This window comes from Buteo buteo, chromosome 7 (genome assembly GCF_964188355.1).
Source record: "Buteo buteo chromosome 7, bButBut1.hap1.1, whole genome shotgun sequence".
NCBI lineage: Eukaryota > Metazoa > Chordata > Aves > Accipitriformes > Accipitridae > Buteo > Buteo buteo.
Genome location: NC_134177.1, coordinates 39066053 through 39085785, shown reverse-complemented (window position 1 = coordinate 39085785; position 19733 = coordinate 39066053). Strand labels below are relative to the sequence as shown.

Sequence of the window (19733 nt, the reverse complement as noted above, 5' to 3'; positions counted from 1 at the left end):
GACTGGAAAGAAAGAGAAGGATTTCCCTGCGGCATTACTACTTCTGAAACTGAGGAGAAACATCAGCTACAGGCCAATCTCTTGGGTGAGAGATCCCCAACTTCTCATACTTACCCTGTAGCAATAGAGTCTTCAAAAGCAGAGAAGACCAAAATGGATGAGCCTGCAGAATTCCTTCTTTGTTATTCTGCAAACTAGCTTGTAAAATCCCCCCGGGAGCAGAAACGTGTTCAGTTTAAATGAAAACAACAAAAAAGAAAACCCAACATTCAGAAACAGCAAGAATGATCCATGCAAGACATGTAGCCTGCTTACATTAAAAATGTCATCAAAAGCACATAGCATTTGTGATAAGCCAAACAAGCTAGAATACTGAAAGGAAAAAAACATGCAATGACTGGCAGTTGGAAAGAGCATTACAGCCCAGATTTGCTGTGTTGCAAGAATGCTCTCCCCTTCCATCTCTCCCACTTTTGGGTGGTGTTTGAAGCTGACAGATGAGTAACTTTATGTTTGGGGTTTCAATGGCTCTTGCTGAAGTACGGAGACTGGGTAAGCCCATCCCCATACAAGCCAGCTCTGTGTTTCCAGGGGAATCTTCAGATTCTCTAAAGCCAGGAAGTGCTGCAGAGACAGGATGCTCAAAGGGTAGAGTGAAACAGCTATGTGACCACTGAATACAGCAAAAAGTAGCAGGATGAACACTCACACAACCTTGCTGGGAACATTCATTTTTCTAGGATGAAACAAGTAGGAGAGAAGTCAGAATATCCTGCCACAATCTGAAGCAGCATGCTTCCAGACATGAGACAGGGATTTTCACAGCAACAACAGTCTGAAGCAGAAAATGTTCGTCTTCTGAAGGCTGAAACAGTGCATGATCTGCCAGGCTGTTCATCACATTCATTTACCTCCTGAGATACTGTTTTACTGACCGCAAGTCATACGCAAATACTCTAATCAAAATTAGACTGATTTTGGCCAATTAGGGTATAGCAAGAAGTTGTCCTATTCTCAAAGTCATAAAACACAGTAAGACGAAAGAAGTACTGTTCTCATCTTACAGGCGAGGTGGCATCACTTGACTGAAGGCACAGAAAGTCACAAAAGTTCCAGCAACTGAATGCAGGTCTCAAATCCCTGCCTGGCCTATGCGACCACCCTTCTCTGTGAGCCTTGAGGAGTGTAGTGTCCTAAGCATGACAGGATTGTGCATTAGCCTGCAGCTGCTGCAGCAAAATGATTGCTCAGGAGAAGGGTTACAATTCAGATGCCTGGGTTTACCGGGAGCAGGGTGCAATCATCCCGGCAGCAGAGACCCAGTGATTAGGTTGCCATTGAAACACCAAGCTAGAGACTTTATCCCTTCCTTCAGACAGATAAATGGCATGCAATTTTTATAAGTACACTAGGAGCTTCAGCCAGACTGCTGGAAAGTTGCCCGTTCACTTCGTAGCGTGACAAAGCAAAGGCATATCCTATGGCGCGCAGAAGCTGAAGCCTTTACTACACAAATAGAGAGTTCAAGAATAGATCTGCTGAGGGAAAGTCTCCAGCCAAGACTGCTCCAAAGCAACTCAGCACCCAAGCTAAATAAAGAGTCTGGGGTGGAGGGCAAGAACAGAGCAGCTCATCCCATCCCAGCCAAGATGACGACACTCCTGCAAAAGAGGTACAGCTGCCAGCTTCCCAAGAGCAAGTGAATAGACAGCGAGGACATCACACTACTGAAGCTGCTAAAGCTGGGGATCTCACAGATATTCCTCTGTCAAAGGCTTGACCCTGAGCTGCAGTTTGTGCAATAAGGGAAAGAAACATAACACAAATGAATAGGAGACAGGAAATGGATTAAATCCTTGTCTGGCCACACTGATGTCTGCTTGTAAGCAAAGTCTCTCTAACAGAGAACCCCTCTCAGCTGTCACCACGAGGTTGAGAGATGCCTTTTTTTTGGCTGGCATCCCTTTTGCTAGTAAGCAGCCTGATAACGGGTGCTGGCAGAATGAAAGCTCCCTCAGATATGGTTGACTCCCTGTAAACAAGGAGATGAAAACAGTTTGTTTCAAGTTGCAGCTGAGAGAAATACTATAAAGACAAAATAATGCCAATGGCTTACTAACATTTTGCATTGTGGCTGTGCCCCGTCCGTCCGTCCCCCCCTTCAAGCTCAGGCACCAGAAATCTCACTAGAGAAAAATAGGAGAAGGCCAGAATATCTTTAAGTTTGTCTTTTTGGCAAAAAGAAAGCAGATATATTTATATTACCTGAACAATCACAGGGGTACAGAAAGCATGAACATTTGTAGCCATTACCAGACCTGGAGTAAGTCTGACGTTGCCAGAAGCTAGAATTCCAGAAAACCTGAAAAGACAGGTGCTGGTACAGAGAAGGTAAGGAGGAAACAGAAACAACATTGTTTGATGGGAGTGAAGCATTGGCCCTGTGAAGCATTCTTGCTGGACCTGTCATGTAGAGCAGATACAGTCAAGCAGGCAATCATTAAGGACCGTAGACAAAATAGAGAAGCTCCTTCATATTAGAGGAACACACTCAAGGACTGGTGACTTTGAGAAGATGTTTAGTGACACAAGGGATTCTTTGATTCCCATTCCATGAAGCTAGCATAAGCTCTCTCCTGTGTTTTGCGAAGTGTTGGGATAGGATGCTATCAGATTTGATACTAGTCACACTGCTTTTCCCAAGCGGTTGTCTTCACCCTGCACCACAGACAGCATGTTCACCACAAGAAAAAAACAGACACCTGAGAAAACCAGGACATCTTCCAGGCAAACAGCAGGGTCACCCAAAGCTTTCAGACACAGGGAAGTAAGGCACCCAAGTTGAGTTTTCCGTTCTGTTCATCTTCTGTAAGAATTTTCAGAGACCTGTCGAAGGAAGTTGTGCAGCATGGTGGCCGATATAAGCTTACACACCCCTTTGAAGCCAGTTTCTTAGCAGAAAAATAAGGAAAACAAGTATAACTTGCCAGGAACTGCACTAGCAAGTGAGGTGCTGAATAGAAGAGGGACTCAACTTCCCTGTGATTTTGGGGCCTGTCTTTCTCATTGCTATCCTTGGGAGTTTTCATCTGAAAGAGGAGATGGGATTCACCTGAATTAGGAGCGAGATTGAATATTTTTTCTTTAGGAAACAGCATTTTGGTGAAAGAGGGGTAAAAGTATAATTTAAAAATTTTTTTCAAAACTCAGCTTCACTCTGAGACAAGAGAAAGCCAGTTACTCACACATCCGTAGGTGCTGGCAACTAACATTGATAGGCTGCTGCATTGGCCTTGGAAGTAAGATCTCAACCATACAACATGACTCATGGTTACCAAATGTTGCCCACAGTAGTTACATGTCAAAAGATCCATAATTTTCAGTGGCTGTTTTTCATTCTGTTATTGTAAGTCAGACGCACTGCTGGAAACAAGCAACCACTTATAAAAGATGTCTGGGATGGGGATAACTTATACAACAACCCACTCAACTCTCAGGACCTCAGTGTCTTCGACTTCATTGCTACTTGTTCTTGGGGTTCTCCCTTTCGTACAGTGGCAGTATAGGAAATTATCAGGAAGCAGCACATGCAACTCCTGCTTTACCTTTGTTGATAACAAATGCTGCAGCCCACCCAGTTAACAGCTTTCTGAAGGTCCTTGGGAAAGAGAGGTCCAGGGTCTTTCTCTACTTCATGCAAGAATATCATATGATGCATGATTAAAGGACAGACAATACAGTAATTTCCTTGGAAGGGTGCCATCCGCTTTGCTCGTGTTTCCTCCCACTTGCAAAGGGAACAGAGCATTAGTGTCCTCCCATCTCTTCTGGTAGGTTTCTTCATGGTGATCATCTTCCAGAAATGCAGCTCCTGTCAGCTGAACTTTCACCAGCCAAGATCTTAAATATCAATAACCCCAGCTTCTTTCCATGATAATTTTTCTTTCTATGTGAAAATAAGTCTGCTGCCATTCTGCATTGTCTCCAAACAATTGGACTCGTCAGGCAAATGAGCCAAACTACATTTGAAACTGAAAATGTTCCATGAATAATAATGTCACTAACAGCACACACTACTCTTAAAGTCTCTGGGTTAACAATGTAAGAATCAATGTATATGAGTAACTGCAGGAGCCCACAAAAAGGATTTTTACTAGTAACGTGATCAATTGTTTGGTACTTATGAAACTACGGTTATGTTAACAAGGAAAAATAAGCATGATTTTTGGCAAGTTTAGGAGACAAGGTGAAAGCTCACAAGTTTCTAATGACAATTATGTGCATAAAAAGTCTGGGAAATTAAAAAGCTTCAACAGAATTTTGGCCACAACAGTGTAAAATATTAAGTGTTTCAACCACAGCCTTGCATAAAACAAGACCAAAGAGACACCAAAGCAGATATATTACAAGTGAAAAAACTTAAACTGACCACTGGCCAAATAGAAACTGGAGAACCAACTGTGGTAACTGCCATATGCAAAATGTGAATTCCAGATGAAGAGTCACAAGAACAGACTGGGAAGGTGGATCTCTGGGTATTTAAGTGGGTAGTTCAACCACATTCTGGCTAGGTTATCAACTACAAGAGGACCTCAGTCAACACCCTGTGGGTGAACTAGTAACAATAACAATAAAATGACTAAGCTTTGTAAGCTAAACTATGGGCTTGTCTACGTGGGAAATTGTTATAGGTGTAAATTTAGAGCACAATGGCTTTTTTGCACCAATTCCCAGATGGGTGGGTAACACTATTCTGCTCCGAGAATGTCTTTTCAGAGAACGCAACAATACAGAGACACTTTGCATACTGAAAGGTGGTAGCTGGGCATAGCTATTTCATACTTTTTTTTTTTTTCTTTAAATGTAGGTGGGTCCCAAGACCACAAACGATTGAAAGGCAAAGCAGGCGCAGGGCAAGTTTTTGACAAGTCACCATCTCTAAGCTTTGTTTCTCATCTGGGGAGAGCGGACATTGTGCTTTCATGCATGTTTCTAAAGGATATTGAGATGCAGGTGTAAGAGATGCTGTAAGGAAATTCCACTCCAAATGGTACAGGGCATATTACCTTTGTCCATCACCAGCTGCAACAAATTTGATCAAAGCTTTCCAATGTATGTGATCAATTATTACCCTAAAGACCTGAGTATGAGGACTTGATACCAACAAGCCACATAGTGCCATTGGTCCAGCATCCCTGCTAACCCTGTTCAGTCACACTGCACTCTCTTGGACTCCATTATTTATTTAGCTTCACAATGGACTAGCAACAGCCTCCTGTGTGGAGAAGTACAAACTGGCATTACAGCCTAAGCTAAACTGTCTCACATAGCTTGTCCCTAACACTATCTTACCTTCATGTGTAATTACTCTACAGCTAACACCAGTGCCATTCTTTAGTTACACCACCATGAAGCAGGATATCACATGTGATCCGTTGATTTCAACCCTCTATGCAGCGCTTAAAAGGTAAACAATTTAACGAGAAATGCAGGAAAATTTGGGCAACATGAGACATGAAGATTTTTACCTCACTAAGTTGGCACAAGGTCCTGGCCACCGGCAGCTCTGATAAACTCGCTGGATCACCGTTTCTGACCCATTCTGCACTTGGCAGGAAACTGTCCGTGTAACTGTATAGTGACACCAATGCCTGCAGAGAGAAAGGACACTGTTAGCCCCAGTAAGACAGCAAGCTGAACCAACATACATCAGACTGCAGTAAAAACAGACCAAGTATCTGGGGGTGGGGTTGTTTCTTCTGCCAGCCATAGCTTGCCTAACTTGCAGTCCTCATTTCTCACCCCACCCTCTCCTCCCAATAGCTGCAGAAAGATTCCCTGCTTCTGCCAACCTGAACCACAAGACATCCAGTAACGCCTCTTGCTTGGTCCTCAGAGGCCAGAGTTTTATAGTACATAATTTAGTTCTGCTAGTTATCATAAACAATAGGGCTTTAAAAAAAAGAAAGAAAAAAAAAAAGTGTTCCAAATCTCCTGATAGTCAGTTCCCATTGTACTGGTCTTAATTTCACCCTGCTCGTTATGGTATCATTCCTGAGCCTCCTACCATTCTGAACAACATCTGAGTTGGAAAATTCTGCTTTTTGGTGTGGTGGAGCTCATTGTCAGCAGTGCTCGATCAAGCTGGGTGCCAAACAAGTTATATTGCTGTCCTGGTGAGGTTACAGTCTAAAAATGGGCAAGAGAAGATGCAGGGGAGGGAGGGACTAGTGTCTTATGCTGTCTTATAAGAAAACAAAAGTGAGAGAGACCTCCTCACCATAAGGTGTATGAGAAGGCAGGAACTGCAGTGTCAGCCCTGGGAATGAGGACCCATAGACCCTTTTCCACCTTCTCTGAAAATTATGTTTTTAGTTTCCAGTGTCATTCTTGAGTGGAAAAAAAGGATACTTTCATTTTCCCCATGCAAGCATCATTCATGTTTGCAAAATAGTAGTTCACATTTTTGCTTTTGTACCTCAGTGTAGTTAACAGGTTTGAGAGTCACTTTCCTACTGATTGGGGATCAGAACTGGGATCACTAAGGGAAGTGGAAACACCAGCTTGTGCTCCAAAACACATAAAGTGCTTGTGTAAGCATTCCCCGCACATGCAGAAGAGTCCCGGCTCCTCATCCATCTTAAAGCAAGAGCCCCCAGTACAGTTGGTCCCTTCTTCTCCAAGTATCACAGTGGCTCCCCAGCCTTGCAAACCAAAAATCAAACTGCTTGCCCAGTGGAAACAGGCACCTGTACATCCCCTCCTCCTTCCCTAACCCACCTTTTCCCATGGCAATTTAATTTTTCCAGTATTTGCCATTTACAGCATTTGTTGCATTTTGTTTCCTTTTTGGATTCCCCTCCTATCTCCGCAGGAGGCTCCCTGCTCTCTGGATAACTCTCATTTCCATGAATAGGAGGTACGCATGCCAGCAGCTGAGCCGAGTGCTGCAGACCACAATGGGCAGGCTGGGGCCAGCAGGCTGCTCACCGAACCTTCGGCTACAGCCAGATGGGTAAGATGGGGCACCCAAAGAGAGGGGGGCTTTCTACCCAGTGCCATCAAGCCCATTAGCAGCGTCAAGGAAGAGTCATGCAGGTTTCCCTGCAGGCACCGCTCCTACTCACTGTAAACCTGCTTGTAATTCTCCATCAGGAAAAGCAGGGACTACAGTCACAACTCAAGTGACCCCGGCTGGCAGGGAGGTCTTAGAGAACCACTTCTCTCAGATTTATTGAGGGTCTGTGGTGTGTATATATAGGGATCAGACACCCTAGTACCCAAATGTCTGTACTAACATCTACATCATAGAACCAAAGGACAAAAAGGGGAAAAAAGACTAATGAATCTTCAGATCACATGATGACAGCAGATCCTTTAATAGGCTCAATACAACTTCTGCACAAAGTTTAGGGAGCAAAACCAGAAGAAACAAAGACAGGAGCTAATGATTGGAAATGTGATAATTCAAAGTCAAGTTTTCTTTTTCGTTTCACATGCACACATGATGCAATCGGCCATTTCATCTCTTCAAGCCTCAGTCATGGGGTTTGTTCAGATGGTATTGCTGGATAAGATCTCCTCATGCCCAGGGAACAGCCAGGCTGAGCATGGAAGGAAAGGCAGCCAAGAGAAAGAGCAAGTACAAGAGGTGCTGAGGAAACCACAGCTCCATATGATTTACCTTGAGCATGTTTTTAGCACAGTGCTTGCAGCCATCAGAAGGACAGCACTTCCGCACAAACCTCAGGGCAAAAGCATTTCGTGTCAGACAAAAGAAACTGCACACATACAGAACCTAAGAGGATAATGGCAGAAGCATATGCCCTAAAGTTATGAAAAACAAAACTTTTCATTAACATGCAATGAGGAAAAGTCCCACCACAGGGGAGGAACGAAGCAGTAGTATGCACACTAGGAACATATAACAGAGCATGAAGGGACATGAATACTAACAAATTCAGAATAAAGTTACTGAACATTTTAAAACAGAGCATAAGTATCAAGGACTCGAGTGCCTCCACTTCTGTTAAGACCATTTTTCTAGCTTGTCCATGAAATCCAAATAAATCAATTTATTTACACATGCTATAACTGCTACATAGCTTGTATGTGTGTCCCTCTGGCCTTCTCCCATCACATAGTCATCTGGGAAGATGTACCATTTCCATCATGTGGTGCTGGATTATCCTACACTGATTATTTCACTCTAATACTGATTTTGGTGGGCTTCTGAGACAACCTGTACCACCTTCTTGGATACATACAAAGCACTTCTGTGTCAGATTAAAAAAAAATAAAATTCAACTACACTCTGAGAAAAACCCTCCGTATCTGATGCTGAAACTAGAGCACTTCATATTCCTGAAGGCAAATGAGGTAGGAAGGTGAACAAAGACAAACACCACCGCACACCCCAGCACAATGCAGAAGAAAAAGGCAGGTGTTGGAGGCAGACTCCACAGTTGCCAAAGGGAATCTGGCAGCCTGTCTGCTCTGGTTAATGTATAATGGCAGCTCCAAACTGTAACTCCTAAGAAGAAATGGGAAGCTACCATTACTCGCTTTAGCTTTCCCTTGCATAGACCCAGATTTAATGTCATGTTGCTCCTTCAAGGATTATTTTCAACCATCTTGGGAATCTAGCACTACATTTGTGGATCTGGAGCTAAACAGGTGGCACTGGGCAGGCTATGTCAAAAACTGCAAGAAAGGTTGATTATTTTAAGCTATCTACAAAGCTGGTTTTGCCAGGGCTTTCATTCAATGGGTGCTGCTGGCATGCACATAGATTTCTTTCCAAATGAGTCCAAAACAGCTGTCTTGGACTGAGGTGGTCTCTAGCACCTTTGCTCTACCTGGTCCTTGGAATAAACTATTCAGGTACACATATCCCCTTGCAAGTCCAAGGAATTTGGCAGTCAAGTTGTCATTTCTGCCTTGGAAAAGCCTTTCTTGGAAGTGAGACGTGCTGGACAGACCTTGTTAAAATCTAGCGACAGAGCTTTTAGGCAGTGGTTGGAGGTAAAGGCTGCTCCCGCACTACTGTGCACAGGACAGAAGCCCGCACGTTGGCGGGGGGGGGGGGGGGGGGGAGGTGAGGAGCAGGCATGGAGAAACCCAACACTTTCCCAGGTTCATTTCAGATGACCTGCTCAGTGATCTATTACAAAAGGAAGCAATCATTACAGGAAGTGAGAAGCTTTGCCGAGGCTCTCAGTTCATTGCTTTCATTGCCTGAAGCCATCACCTGGGTTTGCCAGGCTGAACAGGACTGATAGCCCACGGCAAAATAACAGACCCTTCACTCAAATCTAGGGACAACCTTCCACCTTCCTCAGCAGGAGCACTGAGAGTGCAGTGACAGTGATAAAGTACCACAACGCTTGTCACCTCTGCACTCTCAGTATCTTCCCTAAAGCAGAATCACCACAGCATGGATCATGAGGGCAAAAAAAAAAAAATGGTCAGACCCCAAAGATACTCGGATAATCCAACATGAACACAGATTTCTCTAACTTCTCTCTTTATCAACAGAAGGAAGAGTTTAGTTACAAAGGTACCCACCCAGGATTGAAAAGTACATTCCCATTTACAAAACATCACACTCTTGGATTCCCATAAATAGCATAATTTTCCTACAAATGCAGCTTTTAGGTGATTGATTTTTACTGTGGCATAGAACAGGTGAGACAGAAAGACAGGAGCATAGCTGATCATAAGATGCATTAGGATATATAGCTTGGAACTCACTGTAGATTTAATAGTACAGTGACTATGACAGAAAGAAGACAGACAAAACCACCCCAAGATTTCTCTTCACAAGCCAAAAGTCAGCAAGAACAGTCTCCAGAATGCAAACAGGCTTCAGACAATGTGACGAAAGGCCCCATCATGGCTTACAGAGATTATAAATGACCCTTTATATTATATACAGATGCTAGCAAGAAAGGTTTAGGACTTTTACTGGCATGCATCCAGGATGGCAGAGAATATATTGCTGCTTATTCAAAAAGAATATTCAAACCAAGCAAAAAAAATGATCCGAATAGCAGCTCCTTTTGAGCTGGGTCTGTCAGATCTCATGCACGCTCATCACCAGCATATTTAGCACAAGGCCCCACAGCGTCTCATGGAATTGGTCTTCCACTGCTTTGGCTAGACAGGCAAGTCTCGCTTGGTCCATTTTCTCCAGCCGTTTCCAAAGGGACACCCTCTTCTCACACCCTATTTAATTCTTGGAAGACTTTCATGGACAACTGAGGATCTGCAGACCATGGCCTGCAAGCTACTGATTTAGACAGTTTCAGTCCAGGGCTACAGACCAAGATCTCATGTCTTGATCACAGCTGACAACATGTTGTTCCAGAAGGAATACGAGTGTTGATGCCAACAGGTATCCAATCATATTTACTGTGTAGGTTCAAGATGTTAATGTGGACCTTTCTGGCTAACTAGAGCAACAAAGTCAATAGTTTGCTTCCATTTGGAGATACTCTGAAAACTACTATTCTGAACTTGAACAGACCCCCCTCTCAGCAGATGGCTAGGAGGGAGTTGCCTGCTTTCTACTGACTCAGCAAGAGCGGTGATGCATGGCTTCAGGCACCTGGACACCCCAGGAGACAAGAAAACCTAACTTTCCGGGGCATTCATGCATGGAGCAGGCTGCCAGGACCTCAAAAGGGCAACTGGACTTACACAGGGAGCTTGGGCTGCATTTTGCTTCTGTAGGCAGATGCCAGGGAGGAAGCCACATTCTACCCCACTGACTTTCTGAACCTGCTTCACCCCTCATCAGAAGCCTTATTTGGATGCACAGTTCATCCCCTGGAGATTTTGTATGTCTATACAGCTAGTAATCCTATAGTGAGAGGGAAAAGGGACTGCAGAGGGTGAAGAAGTGTACGGTAACAAATACTCAAGCTAAAATACTCTAAGTTCCAGAAGAGCCATATACTCGCATATTAGAGCTTAATTCCTGGCTAGCATGACTGAATTAGCTTAGAGCAATCATTTCATGGATGGGAAGACACTGACAGCAAGCTTCCTCTTCCCCCCTTCTCACCATCTGGATTTGCACAGTACTGTTTCCTAAGCCCACCGCTTAAGAGGTGTGTAAGGGATCCCTCCACCCATTTGCCCACTGCAAATGCTTAGAAAGACTCACACCACAACAAACTTAGAGCCATCTCCAAAAGCAATGTTTGCTTCTTTCCTAGTCCAAACTGCTGGCTTTTATCCAAGCTTCTCAGACTGCTGGGGGGTGTCTGGAGGACCTTCTAGGGGGTTCGCAAGAGAAAAGCCAACTGGTTGTTAGTAGGCTTCGTTTCACTAGACAAGTGACCACAAATTGAACAATGTCAGAAACTACTGGGCTGAACTGATTGGGACTCAGCAAGTAGCCTGTTTAATCAGGGGTGTGCAACTTAAAAATTAAAGCGGCAACATTCTTGCCTAATCACTTCTTTCAGTGGGACAACAGTTCAGCTCCACATACAAAACTGACTTGCTGCGGTGCCCTGTTAAGGACAGGCCTACAGCAGGCAACACCTACCACACACAGGACCTTCTGGCTGATGCGTTCACTGGACTGGAGGACATAGTTACAACTCCTGATATCCATGGCCTTACAGCACACCATGCTCCTACCAGCATGAAATGCTCTGCTTTCAGCAGAAACAATCCTACAAGTTAGACTGTGAACAAAGCCATTTATGCTGTTGTAGAGCCAAGTAAAATGGAGATTTAATGTGGTTTTAGGACTTCCAATGAAAGCACATGCCACACAGTACAACACAAAAGCTCAAATCACCACAACTGGCCAAGACAGAAGCAAGCAAAGTCTTTCAGGGCTGGGTGGGTGTGGGGGGAAGACTTTATATGAAGGACTGTTTCATCAGCACCTGTTGCATGTGTTTGGGCATGAATTGACCCTCCCCACTCCCAATAAAAATTACAGAAGTCTCTCAATAAGGTTGGCATTTCTGATGCTTGTGATTTGCCCTAAAGCTTTGTGCTGTGTAAACAACTGCACTGAATTATCTTTTTGTTTCCATAAGGATAACACACTGTGTGTTATACTTAGCAGAGATCAACATTTAGGGCACAGAAAACAGTAGGAGTGTTTTGATAGCTAGATAGATTTCCCCAAGTTTCCTCATAACATTTTTCACTGGAGCTATCAATTTCCCTGCAATCCTAGAGAGGAATTTCAATAAAATCAGAAGGTCGCTGACTTTCACTGGGAAAAAGTTGCTGTTCTAACTCAATGAAAGCAAACTGTGCCCTTTTCTCTGTGTAAATAGTACAGCATCCCACTTGCTTTGCCAGAACAGCAATCCATACATTGTGTGCTGGAACCCATCGTTAGGAGAGGTTAGTTAGTTACATACTCCACTGAGGCCAGGAGCAGAAGTTGCCCTCTACATGACAAGAAATCCAGATTCAAAGGCTGCCAGGCTCTCTGGGGTATCTCTTCCTGAACCATCCAGTTCTACATAACTACATTATTCCCTTCTTATTCACAAATACACACCTCCCTGAATGTGCTTTGACTTTCATCGGATCAAGTTTAGCAGCTAATTCAGTTGGCTGTGACCAGATTACTCTTTACTGCTCTGACCTGGCTGAAAAGGAAACAATCCTATCACATGTTACTGGAAAGCTCAGATAAAAACCAAGCTGGGCTTAAATTTCTCCTGTTCTTGACCACATTCATGCTCTCCCCAGGTAACTCGGTTTTAGGATCCAAGGCTGTCATTCAGCTCGTTATCCAGCAGAGCACCAGCTACAAAATTCAATTGTGAGCGCCAGTCTCCACAATATTAGAGTGTTCAGAGTTGATGGATTGATTCAGGTCTGTAGGATGATGGACCATTGCTAAGGAATCCATGAAAGGCCACCTGGCAGGGGCAAGGGAGTGGCCATACACAGGCTTATGATGGCAAGGTTCAGTTCAAAGCAGAGTCTGTTCTTCCATTACAAAGTTTTAAGAGGTCTGCAAGTCAGAAGACATGACGAGCCACAGTAATCTTGTTGTCAATATTGATGTTTTTACGCATGCCTTACTCCCACTGAGTACTTCGTAGTCACTAATGGAGGTTACCCTGACTCCTGTGAAAAAGGGAGAAAAATCTTTGTAACAGCCCATTCATTTTGGGAAACTAATAAAACTGGAAGACTGCTGGTGTTTCTGAAGCCAGACAGCAGCAGCCATTTGAAGCAGCAGAGAGCCAGAGGCACGAACAGGAATAAGACAAGTTCCAGGTCTCCCACTCCGCTATGTTGGTCAGACAAAGATTGGAAGGAACTCCGGTCTTTCTGCACACACCATCACCACCACCCTCCCCAATAAGAATTTGAAAAAAGTGGCCATAAAAATAAGTTCTGGCTAGCAGAGTAAGATGGGACAATTTATCTAGGCACTTCCCAATAGCATAACCCTTCCCCAGGGGGCAATATGTTCTGTGCTTAGTGCATTTCAAATACTCAGTTGCCAATAACAGTCTTAAGTTTTCCCACACAAAGTGGATTATCAGAGACTGCTGGAGGGAGTTTAGTCCTAGAGGAATCTTTACCTTAGGAGGAAAATGCAGTTCAGCCTGCACAACACCTTTAATCTTCAGCAAGTTCTGCAGCCAAGCACATTTAACTGTGCTTGCCTCGCTTTGTTGTGTGCATGGTTGACCTTCCAAACAGCATTACCTCGAGGGCTGAACTCACTTCAATTCATAGGAAACTGCGCAAAATTTTGCCTTATCCTTCTGCAGCCATTGAAGTTACAGGGGTTAAGGGAAAAACCTCTCCCTACTGGAATTATTAAAAGCCTAGAAGCAGAATAGCCAAATAGTATGGAGCCACGGGTGCAACTCTTTTTCAGAGACAAAGAGGGAATCCAGGTCCCCAGAGCAACATTTAGCTTCTTCAGCCATGAGACCATTCCTCTTCTCTTCCAATCCCCCACCTCATTCACAAGGCACCTTCCAACTGCTGTAACTAATGAAGGAGGGGCTCTGAAGATGAGCACTCATCTATTACACACACTTGATTCATTTGTACAGTAGATCCACCCTGTACATCAGCACTAATATAAATGCAGAATATAAACAGAGGCAGATAAGGACTTAAAAATGCATAAGGGGAAAGAGGTGAGAAGGCACAAGGAATATTTCTTTAGCATAAAGTCCCTCTGATTTATACCCACTACCCAGCTCCTCTCAGTTTGCTAGTGGCATGTTCCAACTGAATCAAACAATAAATATGGTTGACCTGAACCATAATTACCTTCATCATGAAAATGAAAGAAGTTAGCCCATGACTGAGTGCTCAGAAATAAAAGGGGGGTTCACTCCTTTGAAGTGCTTTGCTTTTACAGGCATTCTTCTAGGCACTGAACTGTTTTGCTGCTCCCTCCCCCAAGCTTATCACAATCAATGAGAAGACAGTAGTTTCCAGTGTTCACAGACGGAGGAAAGACGAAACGTACAAAAATATCCATGGAATCTGTCTTTGTTAAATTAGACTGACTTGATGGAATTTGGCATTTGATATCCATGCAGCATGGAAATAATGCACAATTACAACCAAGTATGTCATTTTTGCAACATAAAAGCTCCTTGAATTAGACCCTTTCAGAAGAAGAACCTGAGTCTAAACATTTTTGCACAGCTGGATAATCTGGTTGTAAATAGGTCTCCTACCTTCATATTGCCAATACATCTGTCGCACTGGTTTGTTCATTCCTAGAAAGCCTGACCTTGAAGGGAGGGGTAGGGTCAAGGAAAAAAAATATCCTTAAGACCTTGATTTAAAGTATAGAGCTGGGATTTGGAACATCAACTATTTGTCTGAAATATACCCCTGTGTTCAAAGATGACATTTGGCACTTGTCTATATGTCCTCCTCTGAAGATCTGATCTAAAATTGCTTAAGTTGAGGACAGTGGCCCTGATCTTGAAGTACAAGACTAACTTTTATCAAAATCAGTATCTGTAAATTTACACCAACATAAATTCATTCTGAATTAAACTCTAACTTTGAATTAGGAGGAGGTGGAGGGGGAATTGTAAGTGGAAAAAACAAGACACTGACGCACGCCTGCTTGTCCTCAAAACCTCTGGGGAGAAAAAAAACATTAAGAAAATTAGCATAAGGAGTCAGCAAGCCTATAACAGCATCCTATGCTTTACTATTGCTCCTGTTGTGGCTACCAAGTCTCCTCCACCATCCATAAAGTCAGTACCCATAGCTGTCTTTAATTCCCCTTGCTACATTACATCATAACAAAACAACACTTTGCACCATTTGAGTCCTCCAAAATAGATGAATCAGGCTCTTGCTGGTTTTCAGCATCTCCTTCAAATCACATACTTAGCCCTACAGGGCCTGTATCTGCATGCATCAACAGCTAGTCTGCAAGGATTCAACAGGGTCTGCTCCTGAATTTTTTTTTTTTTTTTTTTTTGCTTATAGGGCTCTGTACAGACAACAGTGCATCTTTGTGCCTCACATTCAGCCCTCTGTTGCCAAACTCACAGCACTTACCAGCAGCAATGAAAGCCACATGCATGACAGGAACACAGGGACTTTGCCTAAATGAAGCAGTGTTTTTCATTAGCATTATACTGGCACCAAAAACCACAAATTACAAGAAGAACAAAAGGCAATGTCAAAAGGAGAGCACTTAGCGTATCAAAGAAAAAATTAGGATGGCACAATCAAGTCATTGCTTCCAATTAATTGCATGATGTTAATCTGCTCATGTCACATGCACGTTTCACGTTCTTCATGGGGCTGAACAGTAGACAAATTACTGTCATTGGAGACAGGTACACTCTTTTGATAGCTAAAAAAGAAAAAGAATATATTGAAGGAGAAAAATCAATGTTTTGTCTGTGGCATCTCTTGAAGGGAACAGAGATTTGTTTTCTTGAGCTATTTCAACACTCAGAGCAGCGTCCTGTGAACCCACAAAGGCACTGAAAACCAGATCAGAGCATCAGCTTCACATTCACAAGTGTAAGGATGCAACTGGAAATACCTGTACAGAGCATGGTGCCAGGTAAACAGAACCCAGAACTCTTCTAGCAACACTTCTTCCACCTGCCCTTCCTCCTTCTCTTCTCTTGTGGCATGTTACAATTACTTCATTAAGTCTAAGTCTTCAAGTCGTTCAGCAACTTGTAAAGGCATCTGTGGGCTCTAGTATAAAAGGGACTATGCAGCACACCTTTCTAGAGTAGTTATCTACCATGTGATTGCCCATCGTTGTTGGGACCTAGATTTCACGAGCCAAGGGTACCTCTTTCTAGAGTGAAGCTGCAGTAAGTGTGCAGGCTCAGCTTTATTCCACATCACTCTGTTTCAGGTGACTGCCATACAAAGAGCCAGATGTGACAAAACCCTCATTGAAACCACTAAAGAAACAGCCTTTCCCCAAATGCAAGAAAACCCTACAGCTTTCTAATGTTTCCAGTGCTGGAGGAGGTGATTAGAAATAATATGCCAGTCTAGACAAACCCATCTACTTATATTGCTCTGAGATCAACAATTCCTCTTTTCCTTTCTTGATTTGTCAGCTTAGCCAGTTGTGTTCAGTGAGGCAACTGAAGTTCAGGTACCCCTAAGCCAGCATTTGCATTAGGCCTGAGACAAGACTACTGCTGGTGCTCAAGGAAGATTTTGGGGGGACAACTGTACCCTGCCAACACACCTGTACTCCAAGAGCAAAGCAAAACTTTTCTCCAGTAACTGCTCCACTGATATGCCAGGTCATTCTGAATACCAGGCTGTGTTGCATGGAGTAGATAAAGCAGGTTGTCTTTTGTTTGCCCAGCTCAGAGATCCCTAAGATGAGCCATGTGAGGCCCCACTTCAATAAAAACAAAGCTTCACAAAACCTCTCTGCCTGGGTATTCAAAGTGTTAATCAGTCTGAAAAACAAAACCCAAACCCTGTGTGTTAATTTGCTATTTAAATTGAAAACTTTTTATTCCATGTCTGCCATGTCTGGCACAAGGCTGTCCTGGGCGTTACTACAATAAAAAATAATTTGGAAAATAATCCTATTGTTCCAGTCACACCCATGGGAGTTTCATGTGTAGGGAAGTAGGAACATCAAAACTGAGATCTGTTGTGTGATCAGAGAGCTGAGTTTGTCCTTTACAACCATCAGTTTTGATTCAAGTGCATGTTGGGAGAGAGATCAGAGACTGTGAGCTAAGGCAGGAGGATGTCTCAATAGCTTTAAGGTTAATAAATTCCTACTTGCACAGCCTAAAACTCTAAAAAATCATCTTTAGTGTAGTGAATTAGCAATACCCTTTAAAAACACACGTCCACACCCATGGATGGTTAGGTGATCACATCTTTCCCTTCCTTGCCGCCTTCTCAAGCCAGTCATTCCCAGCACCCATCTAAATGCAGTAATGAATTGCCCTAAAACACTTCCCAGTTGCCAGGCATGAGCCCTTTCAAAGTGTTTCCTTTGCACAAAGGGAAAGCCTCATTCAAAGCTCCATGTGAATATAACACAGCTTGGATGCAGTAGTTACAGGCACACAATAACCTGCTATACCAGCAACCTCCTTTTCACCTTTCTACAGACTCCCACTCTTACACTCTGCCGACTGCATCTCTCCAATGCCATAAAAAGTAACTACATAGCATTTGCTGTAGATCAGCTCTTCTGCACACAGTAGTCCCAAACCCCTGCTAGTGAACACTCTGTATTGCCTCATCAAGTTTTAAACTAACTCTTAAGCAGATGGTATACATTTCAATCACACAAAACCCACTGCACTTCAATATCTCTTTATAGATAGACTGTATGAAGACACGTAGAAACAAAGTGCTCTAACTACCTATTTTCAGTTTAAAAGGTTCTTCTGCTTTTAACACATCTTACTAAGATTTCACTGGTCTTGGAAGCAGTCTCCATACCTCATTTCTAGCCAAGAACAATTACTTGTATTCTCCTTTTAAACCTTGCTGCAATCCAGTTTGTTCATTAGAAAAAAAAAAATCTCAAAAACAGAAAGCCTTTCTCTTGTGAACAGAAATACTAACACCTTTCTCTATTATTAAAAAATTCTTGAGCAATCTAAGAAACCGCTTTAGTGCCTCGGTGCTTTGGAAGCCTCTATTTGGAAGGGAGATGGTCTTGAGGGAGGGGATCTACATTTCAGTATCCAGGTGGAAAATGGGTTTGATTTGGCCAAGTAATAACAGCCGAAAAAAACCCTCCATAGCCTGTGCACGCACAGTAGATTCCTTAGGAATGATAACACTGCCTTGAAACATTCCCGAGCACACACGTGGGAAACCGGATGGGGAGAAATCAGCACTGAGCAAGAGAGAGGGGACAGCAGGAGGTACAAAAGAGAGATACAGACATTTGGCCAGAAAAATTCCTGCCCTGTTCTGTGTGGAATTATAAGCATGGCAAACTCCATTAGATGGGGGTTTGTAGGGTTTTTTGGTTGTTGTTGAAGTTTAAAGTTACCTGCCAATGCAAAAGGGCAGGGCAACCTAGCTGTCTTCATCAAGGCAAAGTAGAAAACTCTGCAAAAGCATTTTAACTACAAATTTGGTAAGGATGCAAACTGATGCACACAAATGATCCAACCTCCTAAAGCAAAGGCTTCACAGGCATCCCTCGCCTTTCTGCTGGGAATGGGAACATCTAGAGTTATTGGTGAGAAGAGCCTCATCTATGCATGCAAAGAAGCAGTGACTGACACTAGATACACTCACATCCCATTTCAGACACATACTGCTTGCAAAAGCTTGTGGCAAATTCAAGGCAAAGCCATTAAAGAGAGATGACCTTTTTTTTCCCTCCTATTTACACAGATTTCTTCAAAAACAGAACATTCAGAGGATAAAGAGTGATACAAAGAAGAACATGGAAGATAAAAATTTGATTAAAACAAGCAGTTATGACCTGAATTTTATCGGTGGATGACAGTTATTCTGTATTTCTGCTACCTTTTTTGTAGTTTGGAAAGAACAGCATACTGTTGCTTTCCTTACTGTGGGCAAACCAGTAAACCTGTGAATGACACGTGGCTGCTCAGTAACAGTCTACGGTTTATTATTATGCTAAGTATATATGCAAACAGTCTTCACACACCACAGCTAAAACTTGCTTGTGCTTTTTCTTCCTCATACACACACAAGAGTTTTCCTTTACACCTTTCAGTGCAGCTTGGAGAAATTTTTACAAGCAGTGTCTCAGCAAAGGATGATGCCAAATACAGCCACCCTGCAAGCAAAGACAGCAGCAGCCATCACAACAGTGCTCACTTGATGCATTTATAAGAAAGTATATAGCGATGCCATACACCAGCCAAGTCACTGAACACATCAGTGCTGAATGTCAAATTAAATGGCTGTGACAGACTCGTGTCACATACTCCTTGCAGCAGAAAAAAACTGGTATGAGTTTCAGTTGAAACCACTCTCACATACACAAAATCAAGAAGGTTGGTTGAACCACAGAGCATGGAGTGACAGAACAACTATTGAGCTGTTTCCCCTTGCTGTCAATATGCCCATGGGAACAGCCTATTCACTTATTCAATTATTACTGGCAATATCTGAGCCACATGCCATGTGGGGAGCGTGCAATTCCAGTCAAATGCTTGCATGGGGTTTGGTGTGGGTTTTGTCAGGGGTTTTTTTGGTTGGGTGGGTTTTTGGTTGGTTTTGTTTTGGGTTTTTTTTTTCTT

General features: G+C 43.1%; 1 protein-coding gene across 7 annotated transcripts in view; it reads right to left on the bottom strand.

Annotated features, from left to right (window-relative positions):
• The window catches only part of COL26A1 (collagen type XXVI alpha 1 chain), a 180889-nt gene that overhangs the window by 149975 nt on the left and 11181 nt on the right, over positions 1 to 19733 (bottom strand). For all 7 annotated transcript variants that reach the window (XM_075032504.1, XM_075032507.1, XM_075032509.1 and 4 more), the window contains exon 2: positions 5529 to 5651. In XM_075032504.1, coding sequence (XP_074888605.1) covers positions 5529 to 5651 — 123 coding nt within the window. The remainder of the gene's footprint in view (positions 1 to 5528; positions 5652 to 19733) is intronic.